Source organism: Aegilops tauschii, chromosome 2 (assembly GCF_002575655.3).
Source record: "Aegilops tauschii subsp. strangulata cultivar AL8/78 chromosome 2, Aet v6.0, whole genome shotgun sequence".
Lineage (NCBI taxonomy): Eukaryota > Viridiplantae > Streptophyta > Magnoliopsida > Poales > Poaceae > Aegilops > Aegilops tauschii.
Genome location: NC_053036.3, coordinates 194,205,751 through 194,232,740, shown reverse-complemented (window position 1 = coordinate 194,232,740; position 26,990 = coordinate 194,205,751). Strand labels below are relative to the sequence as shown.

At 46.6% G+C, this 26,990-nt stretch overlaps 2 protein-coding genes across 2 annotated transcripts; both read left to right on the top strand.

Moving 5' to 3' along the window:
* The first annotated feature begins 628 nt into the window (after positions 1–628).
* On the top strand, positions 629–1,100 carry LOC109741121 (cysteine-rich receptor-like protein kinase 6). Its single transcript, XM_073506994.1, has 2 exons — positions 629–710; positions 796–1,100. The coding sequence occupies exons 1-2, from the start codon at positions 629–631 to the stop codon at positions 1,098–1,100; spliced, it is 387 nt and encodes a 128-aa protein (XP_073363095.1).
* A 16,426-nt stretch (positions 1,101–17,526) lies between these two features.
* LOC109741118 (cysteine-rich receptor-like protein kinase 6) lies at positions 17,527–21,326 on the top strand. Its single transcript, XM_020300195.4, has 7 exons — positions 17,527–18,473; positions 19,373–19,507; positions 19,674–19,804; positions 19,884–20,094; positions 20,192–20,429; positions 20,504–20,654; positions 20,761–21,326. The coding sequence occupies exons 1-7, from the start codon at positions 17,615–17,617 to the stop codon at positions 21,097–21,099; spliced, it is 2,064 nt and encodes a 687-aa protein (XP_020155784.1). The 5' UTR covers positions 17,527–17,614; the 3' UTR covers positions 21,100–21,326.
* The last annotated feature ends 5,664 nt before the right edge of the window (positions 21,327–26,990 follow it).

Here is a 26,990-nt window from a genome sequence, read left to right as displayed (position 1 = left end):
TAAGATCATTGTATATTAAAAAATGTTCAATATACATATTAAACGATGCGGCGAACATTTTTTTAATTGTACGACACGATGGACATATAATACTTTTTAGTATCACATAAAAACCGGAACGGCTCGGAGTTTAAAGACGTATACACGTATTAGTTTTTTTCTGGCATAGTATACATATACTAGTTGAGGCAGCCACTAGTTGAACGACTCGGCGTCTATACATCCTCTGCATCCTCTGCCACTAGTTGAATGACTCGGCGTTGCATAGGATGGCGCGTGTGGCAGAGGCAGCAAACGCGCACGGCGAACGAACTCGGCGGGATCGATTCGGGCGGACGGTCGCGCGATTTTCTAGTTTCTAGAGAAAAAAAACGAATGGCTCAAAGCTTATAAATAAACTTACGCGTGCAGTTTAGCCGAAAAGGAGCAGCAGCGCAGCGGCAGCGAGCGTCCTCGTCCAAACGCACGGTGCGGGTTCGAATCCGGGCGGGACGCGCGCGTGGGGTTATTTTTGAAAAAGGGTTCTTGTGGCAAGACCTTTTTTTGAAAAAATAGAGGATATACGCGTGATTAAATAAAAAGTAAGGGTTGTTTTTGTAAAAGAGCATGCCACGTCAACCCCTGACACATGGGTCCCAGCGGTCAGATACGTGGTCAATACGCGCTTATACGGCTGTCAAACCGTTTTGCGACACTTAGGCTTAGAGTTGGTATTGCATGGCAAAAAAAAGACTAATGATACTGATTCGTAAGTAGATGCGCAAGTGTGGTACCAACAAACAATAACTCTGCCAGTGAAGGTGTTCGACGCCACCGTGGGCATGCTCATAAACGCCACGGCGGATTACGCGGCCACGAACTCCTCCAGGCGGTTCGGCACAGGGGAGGAGGGGTTCGAGACGATCGACAAGGCGAAACCCAAGATTTACGGTCTGGTGCGGCCGGATATGTCACCGGCCGATTGCCGGGGCTGCCTCACAGATATCATCACGTACATCCCCCAGTACTTCACCGGGAGGCAGGGTGGTAGGATCCTTGGATTGCGGTGCAACTGCAGGTATGAGCAGTATCCCTTCTTCACCGGACCTTCTCTGCTGTAGCTCCCGGCGCCATCCGTAGGGGTAGCTCCATCTCCAGCGCCGGCTGACGTGACGCCAGTACGCCACCACCAGTCGTAGGAGGTAAGCTTGGAGAAACAACTTCAGCTTATTTGCACGGTTCAGTCTTCAGACCAGAAGTAATTCCATAACTGAGCAACAAACACACTGAGGTTCGATCTGCCAAGAAACGAAAATGTAGAAATTCAAGGTGGACAGGGATCGAGTCCTTTTGGATTTACACACCACAGATCGATTATTTAATTTGATTCTAGCATATAATTGTAGACTGTCAACACCAGCCAGGGGCCTTTTTACTGTCTGATTCAGTTGTGCTAAAATAAGTAATCCAACCTTCAGAGTTCTGTAAAGAACTCGGAATAAATTAGTTTGTACAACCAATAATACTACACGTATCGTATGATTCATACAAAGCTTTAGAGTAAGTACAATAAACTTATATAAGCAGGCTATAAAGATTGAAGTATCATTTTTCTGCTGACATGGAGAGAAAAGAAGAGGAGAGAGAAGAAGAGACAGCTACAGAATAAGAGCCAGCTGCAACACGCGCTCGTAAGCACATGTAAAAGTGGAAGGTGAGTCATATATTGTAGCACATCTTTATACTCCATACTATTGTACTTGCCGGCTACAAGGTTGGCTACAAAAGTATACTAGTATTAACTATGCTCTTACAAGAAGACAATATGGCCTCCTCTAATTGGCTCTTCCTGATTTTCACTGGTGGGCCTGTCCTTCTAATTAAATCTTTGCCAATCACAACCCCTCAGCCCTTAAACTCTTCGTATGTGTCATTGCTCTTGTAGGACGGCTGTAACAAGAAACTTTGGGAAGTTTTGTTGTTTGGTCTTGACTTCTGTGCAGTCCCGTAGCTATCAATAGTCTTGTAGCTATCTGTTAATTGACTGGACAAAACGGAGAAGGGGCTTGCTTCGGTAGACCCCCTAACAAAACGTAGAAGGGCAGAATGGTCATACGAAAGAAGTGTATGCCCATCTCGTATTATACAGTTGTGGGTGGCGTACGTAGACCGCATGCATGCAAAAAAAACACAAACAAACTGCCAGCACGATCTACTCGCCCGCCCCATCCGATCGCCGCCGCCGCGGATCGCCGCCCTCCGACCCCGTCCGACGCCGCCGTCCGAGCCCGTCCGACGCCGCCGTCGCCGTCCCAACGGCGTGCATCGCCGCATCTCACCGTCATCGTCCACCGCCCGGACGTGAAGGCCGTCTACTCGCCCGCCCCATCCGATCGCCGCCGCCGCGGATCGCCGCCCTCCGACCCCGTCCGACGCCGCCCTCCGACCCCGTCAAACGCCGCCGTCAGACGCCGCCGTCGCCGTCCCAACGGCGTGCGTCGCCGCATCTCACCGTCATCATCCACCGTCCGGACGTGAAGGGCCCGACGTGCCACGCCGCCTCCACACCACTCTCCCCACCCCCCGTCGCGGATCCTGCCAAACATCCGGCCGGTGGCTCGTCGTGCACGTCGCCGGCTGCTAGATTCAAGGCGGGGACAGCTGCCGTCGTCGAACGCCGGCGACGCCTACACCGCGGGGCAAGGTTTGTCATCTAAACCTAGCGGGCATGATGGATGGAAGTTAGGGCTAATTAAGTGGCGAATCTAGGATGTAAGTGGAGGGCAGTCTTAATTTAAAGAACGCTATATTTTTTTCATGACGACATCACACAATATGCAGACACCGCTGGGCAACCTCAACTAGTTGTTTCACACAACACTAAAAAGTGTTGTTTGAACCATTGCATTAAGAAAAAATTCATGGTAGCTGCTGGGTTCATGGATTACACGTCTTTCTCTTTTTTGCAAACCAACATGAGTTTTTGTCCTTGTTGTAATCAACACTTCAAATGTTTTGCAGTTCTGAGAGTTAGGCGTGTTGACATGGAGAAAGAATCCGCATTCGGGAGGGACGAGAATGATACTGATAAGGTGACTAAGACTGATAACAAAATTTTGAACGAAGATGATGAGAGCAGCGACAATGATTCCGTCTCGTCATATGATATCTTACCTCCGGATGATTTTCATAATAATGAACATGGCGCAAATAGTGAAAACGTAAGTGGCGTATATTTTGATTTTATTTTTGAATTTGCAAAGTATGGCATGGCTAACTATATATCTTTGTGTACAAATTTGCAGGAAGATGTGGATGTTGACAATGTGCAACATAGTTGGCAGGAATCATTTGCAGATAACTTGAGCCAGGTTAGTTGATAGATGTTGTACATCGATCAATACTATGATTTAAATGATAGTAATTGACATATATATTTTCAAATGAATGTTGTAGGAGGAGTCAGATGGTCCTAGCGTTGATCACGATGAGGGAGAGATCGATATTGAGGAGGCTCAAAGGCAGCAGAAGATGCTTGAGACACATTGGAAGGTCATGGCTATGACCTTTCGGTCGCAAGGGGATGCATACATATTCTACAACAACCACGCCAGAGAGCACGGGTTTAGCATCAGGAAACAGAAGGTGAAACGAGGTGCTTCGGGAATGATACGGTACCGGCGGTTTCTTTGCTCCAGGGCAGGGAGAAGGCAGAGCAAGTTCATAACCATGGAGGGCCGCAAGCGCTGGCTTAGACCGGAGACTCGTTGCGACTGCGGTGCACATATGATGGTGAAGCTGGACAGAGAACGTGGCGTTTGGTTCGTCGCATCATTCGTGGATGATCACAACCACGCGATGGCTCGGCCCGACGAGGTTTGCTTTTTTGGTCACACAGACGGATTGGAGATGGCCAGAGGGCCGAGATATTGGCGATGGAAGCGGCCGGGATAAGAAAGCATATTATAATGGACAACTTCATCAGCAGATACGGTTCGTACGATAAGTGCGGGCTTATCAGGAGGGACATTTACAATCTTTGTTGCAAAGAAAAAATGAAGCTCATTGCAAAGGGTGATGCAGAGACGGCAGTTGGCATTATGAGGAGCAGGAAGGAGAAGGACCCTGAGTTTTTTTTTTGAGTATGTGTGTGACAAGGAAGGGCGACTGAAGAGTATGTTCTGGTGCGATGCACAGTCGCGGAGGGACTATCAGGACTACGGAGATGTGGTCGTGTTTGATAGCACGTATAAGATGAACAGATACGGTATGCCGTTCGTCCCCTTTGTCGGAGTTAACAACCACCGTTGCACCACAGTGTTTGGTTGTGCCATCATTGCTGACGAGACGGAAGGGACATACGTGTGGCTGCTGCAGACATTTATGAAGGCAAACTGTTAGGTGAAGCCAAAGTCAATAATCACAGACGGTGACACTGCAATGATTCGGACTATTCGGACTGTCCTTTCAGATGTTTTCCATCGTCTTTGCTCCTGGCATATCGAGAAAAATATGCAGAGGCACCTGCATTACAAGTCACTGGATGAGTTCAGATCGCTCCTGTACTATGCCACCTCTCAAGCGAACTTTGAGCAGAGATGGAAAGCTTTCTATGATAAGTGGAAGACGGATAGAACTGAAGAGTGGCTTGACAGGATGTACAGGAAGAGGAGACTTTGGGCAGCTTCATATCTTTCCGATGGTTTTTTCCTTGGTATGCGAAGTAACCAGAGGAGTGAAAGCCTCAACTCCTGCCTTCACCTTCACCTGGACTACGGTATGACAATTGTTGATTTGGTGGTGCATTATGAGAACTGTATAGTTCTCCTGCGTGAGAACGAGGCGTACGATGACTGCGAGGCATTCCAGAAGGAACCACCGTCGGTTACTGAATATAAGGCCCTTGAGCAGCATGCCGCCAAAGTATTCACACCTGCTAATTTCTACATCCTGCAAGATGATTTGCATAAGATGGGTCAGCTGGAGATATTTGAGACGCTCGTGGGAATTGGGCGTCAGACATTCATGGTGACATGGAAGGATAACCACAAGTTCAGGTACAATGTTGTTTATGAACCAGGTAACTCAGAAGAAACTATTACATGCAGTTGTCTTAGGATGGTTCGGAAAGGGCTGCCATGCAAACACATTCTGTTTGTTCTGCATCATCTGAACTTAACTGAAATACCAAAGTGTTGTGTCCTGCATTGGTTGTCCAAACATGCGAGAGATGGGTTGCCTGTGCAGCGGAAGAGTGATATGTTTGGATGGGGTTAGTCAGGGCCATTGGAGAGAGAACGGTATAGTGCAATAACCATTAAAACCGCAGAAGCTGCTCATGTTGCAGCAAATGACCCCTTCTTGTTCGACGAGTTGATGAAGTGTCTGGACAACATAATAGCGCAGAAAAAGATTTCAGAGGAGGAACTTATATGAAGTAGAAGGTATGCTATGCTTAAGAAGGAGGCAAGTCAGGCACAACAAGTTGAGCCTGGTATTGGTGATCCTCAGAAAGTTTCGACGAAGGGTGCACCTAAGAAGGGGCGGTCGAAGGGTGGCCCCGACGTTACAAAGAATGGTAGGCCAAAAGATTTTACAGAGAAGAAAAGTGGTCCTTTGTGCAGTCTGTGTAGTCTCCCAGGTCATAACAAGGCTACATGTAGTCTGAACGAGAAGTGAGTTGCTACCTTTTTGTTTTGTTATGTTGCCAATTTGATTCCACCGACTATATTTTCTCACCCAATTTTTTATATTTTGTTCAGGAATCGGGCGTAGAGAAGCAGCTTGGTTGGTTAGAAGAATAAAAGTGGTCGCATGAGTCATGTCTAAATAACCTATGCTATTTTTATTCGCACATGTGTGCCAGAAAACTTGATTTGTACTGTTACGTGATGGTTTGTACTGTTTATATATGCAGTTTCGAAATTCTGTTTATTTTTTTATGATGATTTGTGCACCTGATTTGTATTTCTTGTACTGTGATAAAATGCGGCCGGACGCTGCTATTTTGTACTGTGATTCCCTTTGTACTGTTATGAAATGTATGCGGCCGGCCGCTGCTTCTGTCCAAAATAGCAAGTTCGAAAAAAAATGCCCAAATACCTCTGCCGGGCCCATAGTAGCAGGCAGAACCTGCCCAAATCTAGCCCGAAGGCGACTAGGGCGGCCGATTCAGCCCACTAATGGGCCCAGACACGGGGTCCAACGGGGCTGCGGGTACTAAGTAGAGAGGAGCTCGGTGGAGGGAGCGGAGGCAGGTATTTAAGCCGGTCCTTGACGGCCCCCGCTTCCGAGGTGGGACTAAACACTGAGTTCAGCGGCGCGTGGGGGAGGGGAGTGGGCGTGGGCCGGGGGAGGGGGCGAGTGGCGGCGTGCCTTCATTGGGCCAAACTGGGCCGGCCCGAGACAACGCAAATTAGGCCTCCTGAGCCTTGCGGCGACCGCATGCAGCGTGGGGCGCAATGGGGGCGCCATCTTTAGTACCACCTCGGAAGCCGGGGGGCGCGAGGACCGGCTTAAATAGCTGCCTCCGCCCCCTCCACCGAGCTCCTCTCTTATCACCGCCCGCAGCCCCGTTGGACCCCGTTGCCAGGCCCATTAGTGGGCTCTATCAGCCGCCCGAGTCGCCCCCTTCGAGCTTGATTTGGGTATGATCTGTTCGCTACTATGGGCCCGGCTGCGGTGGTTGGGCATTTTTTTTCTAAGTTTTTTTTGACAGAAAGCAAAGCAGCCGGCGTCCGCATTACATCACAGTACAAAATACAAAACATTATAAAAAAGCAGCGCCAGGACGGCCACGGCGGCGTAATCATCACACTATATAACAAGTTGAAAAATCATCACCCACAATGATGCAAATAAGAGTGTCACCGACAATAATGCAAATAAGAGTGACATTGAAAAATAGATATTGTAGCAAATACCGACCACGGCACATTTATTTAGTTGCGGAACATGCTAAACCATGCCGCATTACAATATAGAGATGTCTTATTATGAAAATTGTATCAAGTACCGACAACGGCACGTTTATTTAGTGAAGATAATAGCCAACACCCCATCCTCCGACTCATTTCTTCTCCATGATCTTGAGGATCTTCTCTTTCACTACTTCCTTCGTGTTGCACTCTGAAAAAAGTATTTCAGCTAGAATGCGTCCCCTTGAAGCATTAACCTCATCTTGATCAAACTCAAATGTCCAATCATCTCCGTCCCAGTTTTGAACGCATTTCACCACGAAAAGACCACAAGAGACTCTGCAAGAAACCACAAGTCAATTATTGATGGATCAGACAAGTACATACTAATTCAACATTTGCAACATACCCGTCTGTTTGTGACGGCATATCGTACTCCCTTATTGGCCAGGATGATACGTCAGGATGTTCCGTTTCAATAAGAGCATTCACCTCCTTTGTATCATTTGCTATTTCTGCCCTCTGAAATAAAAATGACAAATCCATATGAAATACGTTTCGAATAACTATATATTGTTTTATGTAACGTTGCAAGCTTACCAGCTTAGCAATCTTTGCAAGAACTCTTTTGCTGCATTTACCAGTAGAGTTTAAAACTTGAAACCCTTTTTTCTTGTTGTGCATAAGAACTGTTATCCAATGATTTTCTTCCACATGAAAAGGAAAGTATGCCTACAACAAAGTTTATTCATGTTGGTGTACACACAGATGTACTACGAATGATCATACTAAACTGAAGTACCTTATCTTTGATGAAATACTCTTCGGTAACTCTAGACACCATTTTAGTTTGGTTTGTGAAGTGATCCATAAAATGCCTCTTAGAGTTGTTAACCTTTCCATCAGCACGAAGAATAAGCCAGTGGGACACCCAAGATGATAATATGTGACGATCAGCACGAGGATTATGGGTCCGCATATGGTTGCAATAACTATTGATGACCTACAAAATAACATAACAGCAATACGCCTATTAGATAATTTTTTTCCCTCGCGGCCGGGCGGCCGGCGCCATGCATTTTAGTCCCACCTCGGCCGTGGAAGAACGCCGCGACCGGCTTAAATAGCCGCGTCAGTTAACCCATGCATGGTCATATTTAACAATGTGATGTAACGTTACTTACCTGCCCGGGCGGTGCACTGCACTGTCCGGGCAGTGCCCGGGCAGTTATGTAACGTTACATCACATTATTAAATATGTTTTTTATTTTTTTATAATATTGTCAATTCGTGTATTTTTTCATCAGACAAAAGACACGAGGCCACTATGTTTTTTTTTGACTCCGCCAAATGGCACGCAACTTTTTTCACACGTTGGCATCACCGTTGACAGCACCCACGCCATTTCGCATATTTTTCCGACGCTCGATGCATTTCCTAGGATTTTCCTGGTGAAAATGCCCTGAAACACGGGCCGGACGTGACGCAACGTTCGTTTTGTGTCCGTTTTCGTTCCAACCTTGTGTGGGTCCCCACATCAACTGTGCCCACATGTCTGCCCACTTTGATGCAATTGCATGCATGCAATCACGTAACCCTAGTGCAACGAGGTTAGTTTCTGTCTACCGGAGGGGGGTTCCACACTACTTTTTTTTACTCCGCCAAATGGCACGAGACTTTTTCCACAACGTTGGCATCACCGTCGACAGCACCCACGGCAGTTTGCATATTTTTCCGGCGCTCGATGCATTTCCTAGGATTTTCCCAGGAAAAATGCCCTAAAACACTGGCCGGACGTGACGCAACGTGCGTTTTGTGTCCGTTTCCGTTCAAACCTTGCGTGGGTCCCCACTTCAGCCGTGCCCACATGTCTGCCCACTTTGGTGCAATTGCATGCATGCGATCACGTACCCCTAGTGCAACGAGCTTCGTTTCGCTCTTCTAGAGGGGGTTCCCAACTACTTTTTTTTACTCCGCCAAATGGCATGATACTTTTTCCACACGTTGGCATCACCCTCAACAGCACCCATGCCAATTTTCATATTTTTCCAACGCACGATATATTTCCTAGGATTTTCCCGGTGAAAAACCCCTAAAACACTGGCCGGACGTGACGCAACGTTCGTTTTGTCTCCGTTTTCGTTCCAACCTTGCGTGGGGCCCTACGTCGGCCCTGCTGAGGTTGCGTGCAGTGCAGTGTTCGTGTTAGGTGCACCCTGTGGCGTACCCTCATGTTTGCGTGCATGGCGCATGCACGTGCGCTTGGTGCTGTTAGGTGCACCCCGTGGTGTATGCGTGCGTTTGTGTGCATGGCACATGCATGTGTGTGCGCTGTCGTCGGTGGTGCGTGCTTTCGATACGCTGGGGTTGTTTGGACTGTGTTTTTATTTCTTTTGATTTTGGTTGTAGCAGTTTTTTGTATTTTCAGATAATTTTGTTCCCAGTGCTGAAATTCTTGTATTTGCAGAAAATTTTGTTCCCAGTGCTGAAGAGGCTACTGCTGCGTCTGGTGCTTCATATTATTGGTTTAGTAAATCTATTGCTGTTGATGCAGCTGTTCAGAGGGGCCGTTCGTATTATGGCAGTCCGGATCTTACATGTCAGTGGTGTGGGGCTTTTTATTGGTTCCGTGAGAGCTCAACTTATCACCGGGTGTCTACTATTCGAAGACCTGTTTATTATACAATCATTCCATTACTCATTGAAGCAACATAATTTCGTTCATATTTAGGATATTTTACATTCGAACGAAATATTAAATGAAAAAAGATTAACACTAAAACAAATCTAACTACTCCTCCTCGCTACTCAGAAGATCAACCACTACGGTCTGGCCGCCGTCTTCACCGCCGTCTGAGTCATCGGAACTGCCTAAGTATCCGAAAAATTCCTCCGCGGTAGCCGACTCCTGCGCTAGTGTATCGGTCAAGTCCCTGATCGCCTGCCAGTATCCCGGCTTGTAACACCCCGCATGTAACTTGCCATATTTGTAACTCCGACGCTTGCCATTTCCGGCTATGTGTTTTGTTTTTCCCTCCGTTGTCGGGTTTTTGTCTTTCGTTTTGTATTTTGTCATGTCATGCATTTTCATATCATGTCATCATGTGCATTGCATTCGCATACGTGTTCGTCTCATGCATCCGAGCATTTTCCCCGTTGTCCGTTTTCCAATCCGGCGCTCCTATCTCCTCCGGTGCACCCCTCTAGTTCTCTTTCGCGTGCGTGTGTCAAACTTTCTCGGAATGGACCGAGGCTTGTCAAGTGGTTTTATTATACCACCCGGAGACTACCGGTCAAGTTTCGTTCCATTCGGAGGTCGTTTGGTGCTCCAACGGTTAACCGGGCCTCTGCAATGTCCATTTGAGTATCCAGCAAAACCCCCCTCCAAAACCAGCCCAAAGCCCACCAAACTCTCTTCCATGCTCTAGGTCGTTCGATCACGATCGTGTGGGCGAAAACCGCACCTCATTTGGAGTCTCCTAGCTCCCTCTACCTATAAATGAGTGGGCATCCCGAAAAACGAAATCTCAGACGAAACCCTAACCCTCTCCCTCCGCGCCGCCGGACGCGTCCGCTCCGGCCGGACAACGTCCGCCGCGCGCCCGGCCAACCGGGGCGCGCCACGTCACCAGCGCCGCCGCCGAGGCCCGCCGGCCCGTCCCCGGCCCTCCGGCCCGTCTCCTCCCGCGCCCGCCTCCGCGCCTGCCCGCCGCCGGCCGGCCCAGCCGCCTCCGCCGCCGCCCGACGCGGGCCCGCCGCCGCCGCCCGCCGCCGGCCTCCCCTCCGGCGCCGCCCGCCGCCGCCCTCCGGCGCCGCCCGCCGCCGCCCTCCGGGCCCTCCTCCACCGGCGCCGCCCGCCACCGCCGGCTCCTCTTCTTCCCGCCGGCGGCCCGAGCTCCTCGAGACCCGATCGGATCTGGTAAGGGCGCCCTCCCGTTGTCTTTTCTCGTCTCAAAATTCTCCTAAGTCCTCATTTATTCTCAGCAAGTGCCTATGTTCCCGATGCCGTAACTTCTTCCATGTAGCTCCGATTCGCGCGTATAATATGTCAAATTGTTCGCCTCATGATGCTCTTCATTTTGTTAAATTGCATCATTTTCATTAGAGGTTATCTTGATGTTCAAATCTTCGTTGGAAGAGGGCTAGTTGCTGTTAATCTCTGGTTCTTATCAGAACTTGGAGATTTGTCATTTTTGTATCATTTATTCTGTGCATCTTTTGAGCATGAGCTCTACATGTGTTTTGAAGTATGCCATGCCATCTTTCCATTGGTATAGTCCATGTATTTTTGTGATCTTTGTGGTGACTAGCACAAGCATGCAAAGTAGGCCCCATAATATTTCTGATTTCTTTAAGTCCTTGTCTGCTGTAATTTTGTCGCCATGTAAACTTGATGCTAGAGAGAGATCCATGCATATTTTGGAGATGTTCAGTAAGGATGTTTTGTAGCTATAGTTGTAATTGATCCATTCCTGCAATTGTTTGCAATTTTAGAGTACCATAGCATGACTCAATCTTGCTCTACTTTTGCTATAAAATATTTCTGGCAGATTCTTAACATGATTTTCAATTTTGCCAAGCTTATTGTGGTTGATCCATATATGCTATGCAATTGTTCTTACCATGGATAGCTTCATAAACATGCCATCTTGCTGTAGGTATGCTTGGTTTTTCATGAATTGCTCTGTAGTGAGTGCATCAAGCTCACAAAGAGGCCTACATATTAACATTTCTGCCATGCTCTGTTTTTCTGCTAAGTCTGAAACCTGATAACGAAACTTGCTATGTTTACATGCTTGCCATCATATCTTCTGGTCCTTTTTGGCTTATGGTCAGTAAGGAACTTTTGTAATGTGCATTTAGTAGAACACTACCATGCCTTGTTTTGCTATGTTAAGTTCCTGTAGCATGTTGATTTCGTGCTCTGAACATTGCTACCTGATGCTGTTTTCTGCCATGTCCAGTTTTCCACCAAGTCTGTGAACCTGTAATCTTTTGCACTTTTGCCATGCTTGTTTGAGCTTGATATGTTATGAACTGGCAGTAGCTCATTGTTCATCTTTTGTCAAGCATCTCCTGTAGATTACTGCCATATGCTTTGTTGCTATGTTGGGATGCTGTAGCATTGCTACTTGTTGCATTTTAAGTGCTATCTTGCTGTTTATCGCAGATTATTGTCATTCTTGTTTTGCTTGCCATTTGCAAACCGTGCATCCGATTCCGGTGATCTTTATATCGATTTCGACCGAAATCATCTCATCTTTCCAGTGGCATGCTTGGTTTTTCAAGTTACTGCCATGTTCATCATCTTCCTTCCGGAGCACGCATATGCATCGCATATCATAACTTGCATATCATACATGTCTTGCATCATGTTGCTTGCGCATTTCTCGTTGTTGATTGTGGTTCCGTTTATTTGTGCTCTTGTCTTGGGTAGAGCCGGGAGACGAGTTCGTGAACGAGGAACCTGTCGAGTACGCTTACGAGGATCAAGCTTTCGACAACTCTGAGAACCTTGCAGGCAAGATGACCACCCCTCGAAATCACTTCTATCTTTGCTATGCTAGTTGTTCGCTCTATTGCCATGCTCCGCTACCTATCTCTTGCTATATCATGTCTCCTATTTCAGCCATGTCAGCCCCTAACCATCCTTTCCTAGCAAACCGTTGTTTGGCTATGTTACCGCTTTTGCTCAGCCCCTCTTATAGCGTTGCTAGTTGCAGGTGAAGTTGAAGTTTGTTCCATGTCGGAACACGGATATGTTGGGACATCACAATATCTCTTATTTAATTAATGCATCTATATATTTTGGTAAAGGGTGGAAGGCTCGGCCTTATGCCTGGTGTTTTGTTCCACTCTTGCCGCCCTAGTTACTGTTATACCGGGATTATGTTCCTTGAGTTTGCGTTCCTTACACGGTCGGGTGATTATGGGACCCCCTTGACAGTTCGCCTTGAATAAAACTCCTCCAGCATGGCCCAACCTTGGTTTTACCAGTTGCTACCTAAGCCTTTTTCCCCCGGGTTTTCGCGAGCCCGAGGGTCATCTTATTTTAACCCCCCCGGGCCAGTGCTCCTTCGAGTGTTGGTCCGAACCGAGCAGCCTGCGGGGCCACCTCGGGGAAACTCGAGGTCTGGTTTTACTCGTAGCTTGACTTATCCGGTGTGCCCTGAGAACGAGATATGTGCAGCTCCTATCGGGATTTGTCGGCACATTCGGGCGGCTTTGCTGGTCTTGTTTTACCATTTTCGAGATGTCTTGTAAACCGGGATTCCGAGACTGATCGGGTCTTTCCGGGAGAAGGTTTAACCTTCGTTGACCGTGAGAGCTTATAATGGGCTAAGTTGGGACACCCCTGCAGGGTAATATCTTTCGAAAGCCGTGCCCGCGGTTATGAGGCAGATGGGAATTTGTTAATGTCCGGTTTTAGATAACTTGTCACTTGACCCAATTAAAATACACCAAGTGCGTGTGTAGCCGTGATGGTCTCTTCTCGGCGGAATCCGGGAAGTGAACACGGTCTGTGTTATGTTTGACGTAAGTAAGGTTCAGGACCTCTTCTTGGTCATTGCTAGATGGCGTCCGTTCCTTTGTTTCTCTTCTCGCTCTCATTTGCGTAAGTTAGCCACCATATATGTTTTGCCGCTGCAGCTCCACCTCTTTGCACCTCTTGGCCTACAAGCTTAAATAGTCTTGATCTCGCGGGTGTGAGATTGCTGAGTCCCCATGACTCACAGATACTTCCAACACCAGTTGCAGGTGCCGACGATGCCAGTGCAGACGATGGCGTCGATCTCAAGTGGGAGTTCGACGAGGAACGTGGTCGTTACTATGTGTCTTTTCCTGATGATCAGTAGTGGAGCCCAGTTGGGACGATCGGGGATCTAGCATTTGGGGTTGTCTTATTTTCATCTGGATTTTGACCGTAGTCGGTCTATATGTTTGTATTTTGGATGATGTATGATGATATTTATGTATTGTGTGAAGTGGCGATTGTAAGCCAACTCTTTATCCCATTCTTGTTCATTACATGGGATTGTGTGAAGATGACCCTTCTTGCGACAAAACCACTATGCGGTTATGCCTCTAAGTCGTGCCTCGACACGTGGGAGATATAGCCGCATCGTGGGCGTGACACGGCTCGTCTGCCGGGTCCCTCGGGTCAACAATATCCGCCGATGGCATCCAACCGGTCTCCGACGTGGAGTTCCGGATCGCGCGGATCAAACCCGGCGACTCCAACGGGTCGCCCTCCTCTTGCATCGCCGCCAGTTCCGGCGGGATTTGAAACTCAGGGGCGCCTGATGGAGCAGCGGGCGCGGCGGCGGGATTAGCCGGGGCGCCTGCGCGAGCGCGCCGACTGGCACGGGCCTGCACGACCGGGACGGCGGGGGGCGCGAGGGGCGCGTTTGGAGCGTCCGCGCGGATGCCCCGAGACTTGTAGAAGGTGACCACGGTGTCGAAGTCGCGGCCTTGCCAAAAGTTCAGGCGACCTTCGGGGTTCCATGGACCGGGTTGTGCCGGCCCAGGCGTGGCATAGCCGGTGCTCGTCACGTGCCAGCCGTGTGCTAGGCGACACGACGGCGGCACGGGGATGTCGTGCTAGTAGATATCGACAGTCTGCGGCCCGGTGAGGCTAGAGGGCCACAGACCGCCCGGCGCGGCGCCGCGTCCACCACCGCTGCCGACGCGTCCACCGCCGCTGCCGCCGCCTCCACCGCCGCCTTCCGCCCGGCGACTGCTCCCTGCGCCTCCACTGCCGCCTCCCCAGCCGAACCAACGCCGGCCGAAGCATCCGCGTCCACGAGGCATTGCGCCGGAGAGAGGAGAGGCGGGGTCGGGGACGGTTTCTAAGAGGAGAGGCGGGGTCGGGGCGTTTTCTGTGAGACGAGCGCGGGTCGGGGGCGGCTTTATGGGAGCACTCGTCGGGGGCGTTGGGCGGGCGCGCCCACCGATAGGCGTCGGGGCACGCGGGGCAGGCGAGGCGGCAGCCGGCAGCGCGGCAGCGGGGGACAGGAGGCATCGGGGCACACGGGGCAGGCGAGGCGGCAGCGGGCAGCGGGGGGCAGGCGGCAGCGCCTCAGCGGGGGCGGCCGACGCGACGCGGAAGCGGGCGCCGCAGGCCGGCGCGGCGGGCGAGGCGGAAGCGGGCGGCAGGCGGCAGAGTGGGTGCAGCGCGGCAGGCGGCAGCGGGGCCCGTAACCGCGCCATGCATGCATGCATGCCTATCCGCGCGTACATAGCAGGGCGGGCGCGCTGGCGGGCGCGTAATCAACGTAGGACGTGGGGGCGTGGGGGTGGGCGCGCTGGCGGGGCGACCCGGCCGAAAAAAAACAAGGCGCGTATACGAATACGTAGACGTTGCGATTGGGACAGCGGGCGGGCGGCCTCTTTTCAAGTTTTGCCCATCGTGCCCTCCGTTATGAAGGGGTATGGAACAATTTTAGCCGTCCTTGTGTTGGAGGGGGTCTACCGAAGCGGAAGTGAACAGAGAATTATACGAGTTCAAAGTCTGGTGATGACCGGGCCAGGCGTGCATGCTTCGTTGATTGCTAGCCATAAAAACTCTCCTCGAAAATTATAGTAGCACTCTTGACTCTTCCATGATTTGGTCCAAGTAGGAATATTGACCAACAAAATATATTCTGGTGTTTGTGCATGGGCACATGGGTTTTTCCTATTTAGACGGGTCATTAGTCATTACCACAGGCTTTTCATGGCTGTTTAATTTTTTATTTCTTTTATTTTCGAGAGAGTATATTCCTTGGCATTGGAACTCAGGTGAAATAACGCATTCAGATTTACTACCCATGTCCATGTCTGAATTCAAAGTGGCAAAAATAAAACTTTCAGCACTGTAAACACCAAAGATGTTAATGGCAGTGCCATCTTTGCAGTTTTCAACGTAGGAGCTTCATTAACTTCAAAACGTGTGACAACAAAGGCAGATGCATCATCTTCTTAGGCTGGTCATAGTGGGAAGTATCATATACTAGTATCATGCATATGATATGCATGATACTAGTGTATGATACTACATCCATAGTGCATAGTAACATAGATTAGTATCATAGGTGGTCTTATTTATTGTCATGCATGACCCATAGTAGCATAACATTTATTATGTTACGGTATCTACCTATATTACTATAATCATCTCTCTCTTCTTTAATTGACTGCCACATAAGCATGTTTGTGTGTCCCAAGAGCATGCTACTACTTATGTTACCCCCACTATGGCCAGCCTTAGAGTCTTGTAGGATTTTCTTCAATGTGTCCTGTATTGACTGGCGCCTTTCCTTTACAGGAAGCACAGGGAATGGAGTTGTTAGAATTTTAGCCATTGGACTGCCGATAGACCACCGTCGGGGAGGAGTCCCATGGCGTTGCCCCTCGTCGCAGACGCTTCCATGGCGCTGCCTATGAGAACTCCCCTCCACATCCGCTCCCCCTGTCGTGGTGCACGCCGGGAACCGCAAGGCGCCGCTCCCCTCGGCCTCCACCTCCCCCGCCGCTTACATGTTGGGAACCGACAGGCGCCGCTCCCTTCCACCTCAGCGTCCCCAGTCGTGGTACACGCTGGGAACCGCTCCCATCCGCCCCGCAACTCCTGTGACTCGATAGTGCGGGGTGTGTGTGTGTGGTAGAAATGAATGGATAAGGGGGGCTGGGTTGTGGTCTCTTAATTCCGTCCTTGGCGATCCAGCCTGAACAATTTTAAAAAATGACGTGGCAACCCTCTATTCTATGATTCGTGCTGGAATAAATTGACGGCGACCAAGCCCTTTGGGACGAGATGCCAGATTTCTGACGTTCGGGCGTTATCATTTGAAAAATAAAAGCACGCGCGGGGGACTCGGTGGTCCCGCATTTTCGTGCCCCAAATCCGATGCCGCAAGTTGTGGGTAGTTCAGGATTACTTTGAATAGGAAATAGGGAGTTCTTAGCAGATCTATTGAGGCGGGCTGGTAGCGAGTAGTCCCCTTGGATTTTATGCAGAACGAAGAGCAGTCTCTGGTTGTAAACGGTGAACAGGCATCTAGCTCTTTCTCTCTATGAATACTGATACTTATGCATGTTCATCGTATTTTTAGAACATGCTAGCAAGAACCATACCTCTCGGGCAAAGGAAGAGTGCAGGATAAATCGGAGAAATTTAGCAGAAGAATATGCGAGAAAGAAAGAAGAAATCTCTCCTGTTCCAAACGCTCCGGTGCATGCACCCGCACGGCAATGACAAAGTCCGTCAAGTTCGACAGAAACCTGCCTTAACTCGACACTTTGTCGTGCGGAAATCGTTTAGATTTTTTTTCACCAGGAAAAACAGAATTGAAGGTTCGATATAGGCCACATAAACTCACGTGGACTATTTCCGCCGGTGGTCCCGGTTCTTCCCGAGGGAGGGCCATGTCGCGTCCGCTACCGCTGTCGCTGGGTCGACACGGCCGATAGCCACCACCGAAGCTGGCTGAGTAGCTGGGCCCCGCGAGCATTTATTAGTGGCCCCGCGATTTCATAACCACCAACAACTCTGCAGTACAGTAGTCAAGTCAAACGGGCCCCACCCGAGTCAACACTGAGCCCACCACCTGTAGTCCCGTACCCCTCCCCTCGCCTGGTCTTCTACTCCGCTTCGCTTTACTAGCCAGCAGCCACCGCCGCATCCTCCACCGCTCTCCAGCTTCCCCCATCACCCAGACCAGACGGCTAAAAACACCATGGCCTCGCACCACCGCGGCCGCATCCCCTCCCACCTCGCCCCCGCCGTTGCCCTCCTTTTTGCCTTCATAATCGCGCTTCCAGCATCCGGCGATCCCCTCGGACAGTTGTGCGGCAACAGTGGCAACTTCACCGCCAACAGCACCTACCAGGCCAACATCCGGCGCCTCTCCGCCACCCTCCCCAAGAACGCCTCCTCCTCGCCGACGCTCTTCGCCACCGACACCTTCGGAACCCTCCCGGACATCGTCTACGCGCTCGCGCTCTGCCGCGGGGACACCAGCGCCGCCAACTGCAGCCAATGCGTCGCCACGGCTTTCCAAGACGCTCAGCAGCGCTGCCCGTACAACCAGGATGCTACCATCTTCTACGACCCCTGCGCACTCCGCTTCTCCAACCAGAACTTCCTGTCCTCCACCAATGGCGACGGCACCCTCCTCCTCCTCATGAACACTCAGAACGTGTCCGCACCGGTGAAGGTGTTCAACGCCGCCGTGGGCGTCCTCCTGAACGCCACCGCCAATTACGCGGCCGCGAATTCCTCCAGGAGGTTCGGCACAGGAGAGGAGGGGTTCGAGACGGTCGACAAGGGCACCCCAAAGATTTACGGTCTGGCGCAGTGCACGCCGGACATGGCACCGGCCGATTGCCAGACCTGCCTCCAGGGTATCATCAAGAGGATGCCGGAATTCTTCAGTGGGAAGCAGGGTGGCCGGGTTCTAGGATTGCGGTGCAATTACAGGTATGAGCAGTATCGCTTCTTCAATGGGCCTTCGCTGCTGCAGCTCCCGGCGCCATCCGTGGGGTTAGCTCCAGCTCCAGCGCCGGCGAACGTGAAGCCACCGCCAGTCGGAGGAGGTGAGCCTGCATAAATATTCGTTCTTCCTTCTTCTTTTTTGCGATGGATTCTTTAGACAAAAGTAATCCTGCAATTCAAATAGCGAGCCTCGATCTGTGAAGAAACGAGAACGTAGAAACTCAAGGCAGACTCACTAGATCGAGTCCATTTAGATTTACACAACACAGTTATTATTTTATTTTATTCTAATTTCTAACATATACTCCGATCTCAGAGTAAATATATTGACTGTCAACACCAACGGGGGGCTTTGTTTGTACTAAAAGAAGTACTCCGATCTTTTTCAGAGTTGTGTAAAGAATTCGGATGCAATTGGCTTGTAGTACGAAAATTGGCACAAAACAAAACCTTGGCAAACTAAATAAGACTAGTAAACGACGGAATGGTTATTCTCAACACGCAACTTTGGAGATTTCTGTTGTTGGTCTTGATTTCTGCGCAGTCCCGTAGCTATCAGTTAATTGACTGGACAAAACGGAGAATTATACGTGTTCAAAGTCTTGTGATGACCGGGCCAGGCGTGCATGCTTGGCTGATTGCTAGCCATAGAAACTCTTCTGGAAAGGGTGCGTGTTGGAATTTATAGCACTCTTGACTCTTCCATGATTTGGTCTAAATAGGTATATTGACGAACAAAATATCTTGTTTATCTTCTGGTGCTGGTGCATGAGCATATGGGTTTTTCCTCTTTAGACGGGCCATTCTCATTTCCCATCCCACAAGCTTTTCAAGGCAATGCAAATAACATGGTGTTGGCTAGTTGGAATTTATAGAAGAAGTTGCAACTAAAAGCGTAACTGCAGTTTTCCCCCCTTCTTTTCTTCTATGAATCACTATCTGCGATTCATAGAAAGAGGACTTTTTGTTCCATTCACTGACTGGCGCCTGCCGTTTACAGGAAGCACAGGGAACAGAACGGCTAGAATTTTAGCTATTACGCTGCCGATAGTTGCTGCAATACTGGCTGCTGTTGTAATTTGCCTTTATCTATGGAGGAGGAAGAGCAAACCGGCGCGAAAGGCATCACTATCATGTAAGTCCTTATTTTTTTTTGCAAAGCATGCAAGTCCTTGTTCACAAATGGAATCAGTTTTTTAAAACGTTTCTCTACAATCGAAGCCAAGGTTTTCCTTTTGGCATTTGAAAATAGTTACCTCGTGTATTACACCATTATTAAAGTGCCTTTTCTCTTATCATAGATCCAACTAATCCAGAGGACATACAGAGTATCGATTCACTCATTCTCGATCTATCAACTCTACGAGCCGCAACGGATAACTTTGATGAAAGGAATAAACTTGGTGAAGGAGGGTTTGGTGTGGTTTATAAGGTGCTAATCATATCATTTCACAAAGGCTTTTTATTCTGCATATTGCACTTTTAGTAAATAAATATCTCCATTTGTACAGGGAATCCTTCCTGACAATGAAGAAATAGCAGTTAAAAGGCTCTCACAAAGCTCTCGCCAAGGGATAGAGGAGCTCAAAAATGAGCTTGTTTTGGTTGCTAAGCTTCAACACAAGAATTTAGTGAGACTTCTTGGTGTTTGCTTGGAGGAACAAGAAAAGTTACTTGCGTATGAATACATGCCCAACAAAAGCCTTGACACCATTCTTTTTGGTAGGGTAACTCACCAAAACATTTTGCAACAGTGAAACAAACAACTACTGTAAAATATATTGTGTACTGTTCTGATGTTTTTTCTCCTGTGTGATAGATCCTGATAGGAGCAGTCAGCTTGATTGGGGGACGAGATTTAGGATAGTCAATGGGATTGCTCGAGGCTTACAGTACCTTCATGAAGATTCTCAGCTGAAGATAATTCACCGGGACCTCAAAGCGAGCAATGTTCTTTTAGACTCTGAATTTAATCCGAAAATTTCAGATTTTGGCTTAGCAAGGCTATTTGGCAGTGACCAATCCCATGATGTCACCAACCGTGTCGTCGGAACCTAGTAAGTGCTGGTGACATTGCTCTTATAAGATATTTCAGAGCGCATGAGTCCGTAACGTGATGTTGTTATTTCAGCGGATACATGGCCCCTGAGTATGCTATGCGTGGGAATTACTCTATCAAGTCAGACGTGTTCAGCTTCGGCGTCTTGATTTTAGAAATCGTCACTGGAAAAAGAAACAGCGTCGCATATGACTCCGAGCAAGCTGTGGATCTCTTAAGTTTGGTGAGTACTTTGAGTTTTTGACTGTTAAAAACTTCGGCTTCTACGAAAAGCTACAATTTGTAATAACAATAAGAGCAATTTGTGATAATCCATCTACCGAATGCAGGTGTGGGAGCACTGGACGATGGGAACAATTGTAGAGATCATGGATTCGTCTATGACAAGCCATTCTCCTGGAGACCAGATGCTCAAGTGCATGCACATCGGACTTCTGTGTGTTCAAGAAGACCCCGCTGATAGACCGATGATGTCGGTTGTGACTGTCATGCTAAGCAGCAGCACTGTGTCTCTCCAAGCTCCATCAAGGCCAGCATTTTGCATCCAAAAGAGTGGCATGGACTACTCAGGCATGCACACGGATCCATATCCAGGAGTTTCGCATTCTACCAGCAGATCACCTATGTCACCGAACGAAGTTTCGATTACTGAACTTGAGCCGAGATAAGTCCGAGACTGATGATGTATTCATTATGTACACCATTCTTGCCAAAATAACCTATTTTGATGTAGGGAAAGACCCTACATCATATGTATAATCTACTCGACACCCTGGTGGTAGAAATTTTACTGAGCGATGGCATAATACGCCAGTGTAATTATATTGTTGGGGTTGTCTATTTGTCGGGTTACGGCAACATTTTAAGATACGCTATCATTTCATCTTGTGGATCACTATCCTGTTATAAGGCTTATGTTGAGTCTCCATATGAAATTCGTGGTCCAAAAGGTGAACTTGAACTTCCAATAAAATAGAAATCCATTATATCCCTCGTGATAGTAATATCATCTTTTTCTTCTTTCTAGAAAGTTAACTTCAAGTCTTGTTGCTATTTTTGGCTGAAGATCGATGAGTTTGGTCCTGCAATTGCAGAGCCAAATAACTTCGTCTTTGTAAGATTGCGAAAAACATGCCCAAGGATTCTCTTTAAAAATTTGCCTAAGGTTTGGTTTTCTTTTTCTGAGTGCTGCCCAAGGTTTTCTTTTTTTCTTTTTTTGAGGGGTGCCTACGGTTTGGTGAAACCTCACATGGGAATTGTTAAAATTTTCCAAGCAAAAATTGGAAGGGTCACCAAGCCAATGTGGAGTGCGAGGCATCGGCTTATGACCTGTAGGCTGTAGCCCTGGCACGCGGGCGCGTCTACTTATCGCTTATAACGAGCTGGAAGGAACACACCGGCGCAGCGCCTTGTACATGGGCCAGGCGGGCCTGGCCATAATGAATTCGTCTCCTTCAGCCACCAGTAAAGCTGCACTTGCCCTCGACCGCGGCGGCACCGGATCGAAACCTGCCGACCCAAGGGCCTCCCATTTTTCTTTGTTTTTCTTATATTTTTTGTTTTGTTTTTGCTGTTTTTTACTTTTGTTTATACTTCCATAATATTCTAAATAAATATATTAAAAAAATACTTTACGTAAAAATATTTGAAAAATGGTAATCAAGCATTTGAAAAATGTTAAATGCGTAAAGAGAAAATGTTTCTCATGATCCAAAAAATGTATACAGGAAAAACAAAAAATGTCTATGAAAATCATGTAAAAATGTTAATCAAACATTTGAAAAATATTAAATGCATATAGAGAAAATGTTGATCATGTATTCAAAAAAGTTGATCACGTATTCAAAAATTATAATCAAGAATTTGAAAATTTAAATGTGTATAGACCAAATGTTGACCATGTATTCAAAAAATGTTAAACTTGTATATGAAAAATATTCATCAAGCATTTGAAAAATGTTAAATGTATATAGAAGAATGTTGACCATTCATTAAAAAATAGTTAATCTTGCATTTGGAAAAATGTTAATAAAGCATTTAAAAATGCTAACTGTGTATAGAAAAAATGTTGTACCCGCAATAAAAAATGTTAATATTGTATTTGAAAAATGTTAATCAAGCATTTTAATAATGTGTATAGAATTTTTTCTGACCATATGTTCAAAAACGTTTATCTTGAATTGAATTTTTAAAATGTTAAACTAGTATTTGAAAATTGTTAATCAAGTATTTGAAAAATGTTAAATGTATATAGAAAAAATGTTGACAATGTATACAAAATATTTAATCTTGTATTTGAAAAAAATGTTAACTGTGTATAAAAAAACGTTGACTATGTATTAAAAATGTTAATCTTATATTCGGAAAATGTTAATCAACCATTTGAAAATGTTAAAATTTTGTATAGAAAATGTTGACCATGTATTAGAAAATTTTAAACTTGTATTGTATTGAAAAAATATTAAACTTGTATCTGAACATTGTTATTCAAGCATTTTTAAAATGTTAAATGTGCATGAAATATGTTGACCCTGTATAAAAAATACTTAATCTTGCATTTGAAAAAAAATTAATAAAGCATTTGAAAAATGTTAACTGTCTATAGAAAAATGTTGACCGTGTACTAAAAAATGTTAATCTTGCATTTGAAAAATATTAATCAAGCATTTGAATATCTTGAAAATGTGTATAGAAAAAATATTGAACATGTAACAAAAAGTATTAATCTTGTATTTGAATTTTTGTAATGAAGAACGAAAACCCTCAAAAACGAAAAAACCCAAAAAAAGCCCATGAGAAAATGAAGAAAAAAACAAAACTAAACTATAAACGATGAAAATTGATGGCAACTAAGAAAAAACAAAAAAAGTGAAGAAAAATAGAGTACAAATGAAAAAACTTTCAAAATGAAGAAAGAAAAAAATGAGTAAAACATAAGAAAACGAATGAAACAATGAAAAATAATGGAGAAACAAAATACAAGAAAAACTGTGACGAAACAAAAAAAATGAGCAAAACGCAGTGAGCGAACGAGCGAGCCTGAGCGAGCGAGCCGTGAGCGCACATAAACGGGTCGACCTGTTACTCTAGATAGCACGGGGAAATCCTATAACTAGACAGAAGCCAGTCTTGCACTAACCGAGATATAGCTTTTGTGCTTGCACACCTCTTATATCTCTCCCTGCCAAGCAGTCCTCGCCTCTCAAGCAATTAAACACTGCACTCCTGATGGACTCGAGGTGGCACCGCGACAACAAGGTGGCCTTTTTTATTCGAACTGTCCTAATTTGAGAGGGAGGGCTTTTACGAATTGGTTGTCTTAGTACCAATGTAGAAATGTTTACACACAATATTGATTAGTGGTGTGGGCATATTTTGTACGCCACCAGTAAAAGGTAAATAGTGATGTGTCTCAGTTTTCACATGCCACAATTGTATGAAACCGAGTGACATAAGTTAGTAGTGGCATGTCAGCTATGTGGCACGTCACTCGTACTGTCACTAGCACTGATGTGGCACCTAACTGGCATGCCACCAGTAACCTATGCCTTTTCTACGTGCCACTGGTATGATGCGCCAATAATTGTGTTGGCAGGCTCTCTCATTAATCCTCTCACTTCACTTTCTTCTTCCCTTTATGTTTTTCTCTCGTTTCACTTCTCCCTAGCTAGTTTCTCTCTTAGTTTTTCTTCTTCCTCTCCTCCATCCTCTTCACACTAGCTAACTAGATTACTCTTCTATTCCTACTCCAATCCTCCCCAATTTTTCTCTTCGAGCTATGTGACCGTTAACGGAATCACCGGAGCTTAGAGAATCCACAAGAGCCACGCGCGCGAGCCCATGTCAGCCGAGAGCGTCGAAAGATTGGGTCTCCGATGCCTTAGCCGAGCCCTCTTCCGCTACCTTCGGCTCAGCCATGAGCTCCCTGTCGTGGCCTATGTAGTTGGACGTGATCTCCTGCTGTAGTAGTGTGTCCGTCCAATCAAGCAGCAAATCGTACACCACCGACAGTGAAGCTCCCTAGAATTCCGCTAGGCCACACGTGCTCATTTGTGCCTGCCTATGCCCTATTGCTAGGAGAACTTCTTACACACCATGGAATTTAGAACGAGATTTCTTCATCTGCCCCGGCATAAATTCTCTCTATGTGTCAGCATTTTTTCATGCATATAAATCTCATTCCTCACATCATTATTACACACATCCAGAAAGAAGTCTCTTGCCACACATGGATATGGATCGGTCTCGTAAAGAACGTAAGCGAGTTACTTGACTGCTACCATGGACCACGGAGACAACAACTAGATGAGATGCAAGTAAAAAATGATGAGATGCAAGCCCAAAACAGCAAGATGCGTGCCAAGATGAGAAAATTCCAGAAGCTTCGATTTGCACTCGTTGCTGTTACGGTTGGACTCATACTCTGGAGTGAAGTGGTAGCAATGTTCCTTCTTGTTGAAGTCAATGCAGTGATGATGTCCTTAGTTTAGATAATTAGCTAAAGTAACAACTAGCATTATGTTTATGCTTCAGCTATTATGTTCTCTTAATTAATAATATGTATCATAGCAACATTTATCCTAGCTAGTTTAGGCAATTAGCTAGATCGAGTAACAATTATCAATTGTTGTTTAGCCTTCAACTATTGTGTTTTCTAAGTAATATGTACCCAGATCAATATTAACATTCCTTATAGTTATTGTTTAGGTTGATAACACTAAAACAGTAAAAAAAATAGAGTACAAAAATGAGCCTAATTACATAACACTGAAGGAAATATGCTCTAGAGGCAATAATAAAGTTGTTATTTATATTTCCTTATATCATGATAAATGTTTATTATTCATGCTAGAATTGTATTACCCGTAAACTTAGTACATGTGTGAATACATAGACAAAACAGAGTGTCCCTAGTATGCCTCTACTTGACTAGCTCGTTAATCAAAGATGGTTAAGTTTCCTGACCATAGACATGTGTTGTCATTTGATGAATGGGATCACATCATTATAGAATGATGTGATGGACAAGACCCATCCGTTAGCTTAGCATTATGATCGTATAGTTTTATTGCTATTGCTTTCTTCATGACTTATACATATTCGTCTGACTATGAGATTATGCAACTCCCGAATACCGTAGGAACACCTTGTGTGCTATCAAACGTCACAACATAACTGGGTGATTATAAAGATGCTCTACAGGTGTCTCCGAAGGTGTTTGTTGAGTTGGCATAGATCGAGATTAGGATTTGTCACTCCGTGTATCGGAGAGGTATCTCTGGGCCCTCTCGGTAATGCACATCACTATAAGCCTTGCAAGCAATGTGACTAATGAGTAAGTTGCGGGATGATGCATTATGGAACGATTAAAGAGACTTGCCGGTAACGAGATTGAACTAGGTATGATGATACCGACGATCGAATCTTGGGCAAGTAACATACCGATGACAAAGGGAATGACGTATGTTGTTATGCGGTTTGACTGATAAAGATCTTCGTAGAATATGTAGAACCAATATGAGCATCCAGGTTCCGCTATTGGTTATTGACCGGAGATGTGTCTCGGTCATGTCTACATAGTTCTCGAACCCGTAGGGTCCGCACGCTTAACGTTCGATGACGATTTGTATTATGAGATATGTGTTTTGGTGACCGAAGTTTGTTCGGAGTCCCGGATGAGATCACAGACATGACGAGGAGTCTCGAAATGGTAGAGAGGTAAAGATTCATATATTGTAAGGTTATATTCGGACATGAGATTGGTTCCGAGAGATTAGGATATTTTACCAGAGTACCGAGGGGTTACCGGAACCCCCCGGGGGAAATAATGGGCCTTAGTGGGCCTTAGTGGAGAGAGAGGAGGGCCGCAAGGGGTGGCCCCCCCCATGGCAGTTCGAATTGGACTAGGGGGAGGGGGCGCCCCCCCTTTCCCTCTCCCTCTCCCTCTCCTTCCTTTCCCTCCGGTGGAGAAAGGAAAAGGGGGGATCCTACTTGGACTAGGAGTCCAAGTAGGACTGCCCCCTCGGCGCGTGATGTGGCTTGAAGCTACGTCGGTATTTCCCCAAAGAGGAAGGGATGATGCAGCACATCAGCGGTAGGTATTTCCCTCAGATGAGACCAAGGTTATCAAACTAGTAGGAGAACTAAGCAACACAACATAAACATCACCTGCACACAGATAACAAATCCTCGCAATCCGACGTGTAAAAGGGGTTCTCAATCCCTTCCGAGTACGGCGCCTCAAGATAGGCAAACAGACGTGAGATAAATTGTAGTAGATTGATAGATCGAACGCCAAATAAAATAAATAAGAATAAATTGCAGCAAGGTATTTTTGTATTTTTAGTTTAATAGATCTGAAAATAAAAGCAAAGGAAAATAGATCAAAGGCAAATAATATGAGAAAGAGACCTGGGGGCCGTAGGTTTCACTAGTGGCTTCTCTCGAGAAAAATAGCAAACAGTAGGTGAACAAATTACTGTTGGGAAATTGATAAAACTTCAAAATAATCATGACGATATCCAGGCAATGATCATTACATAGGCATCACGTCCAAGAT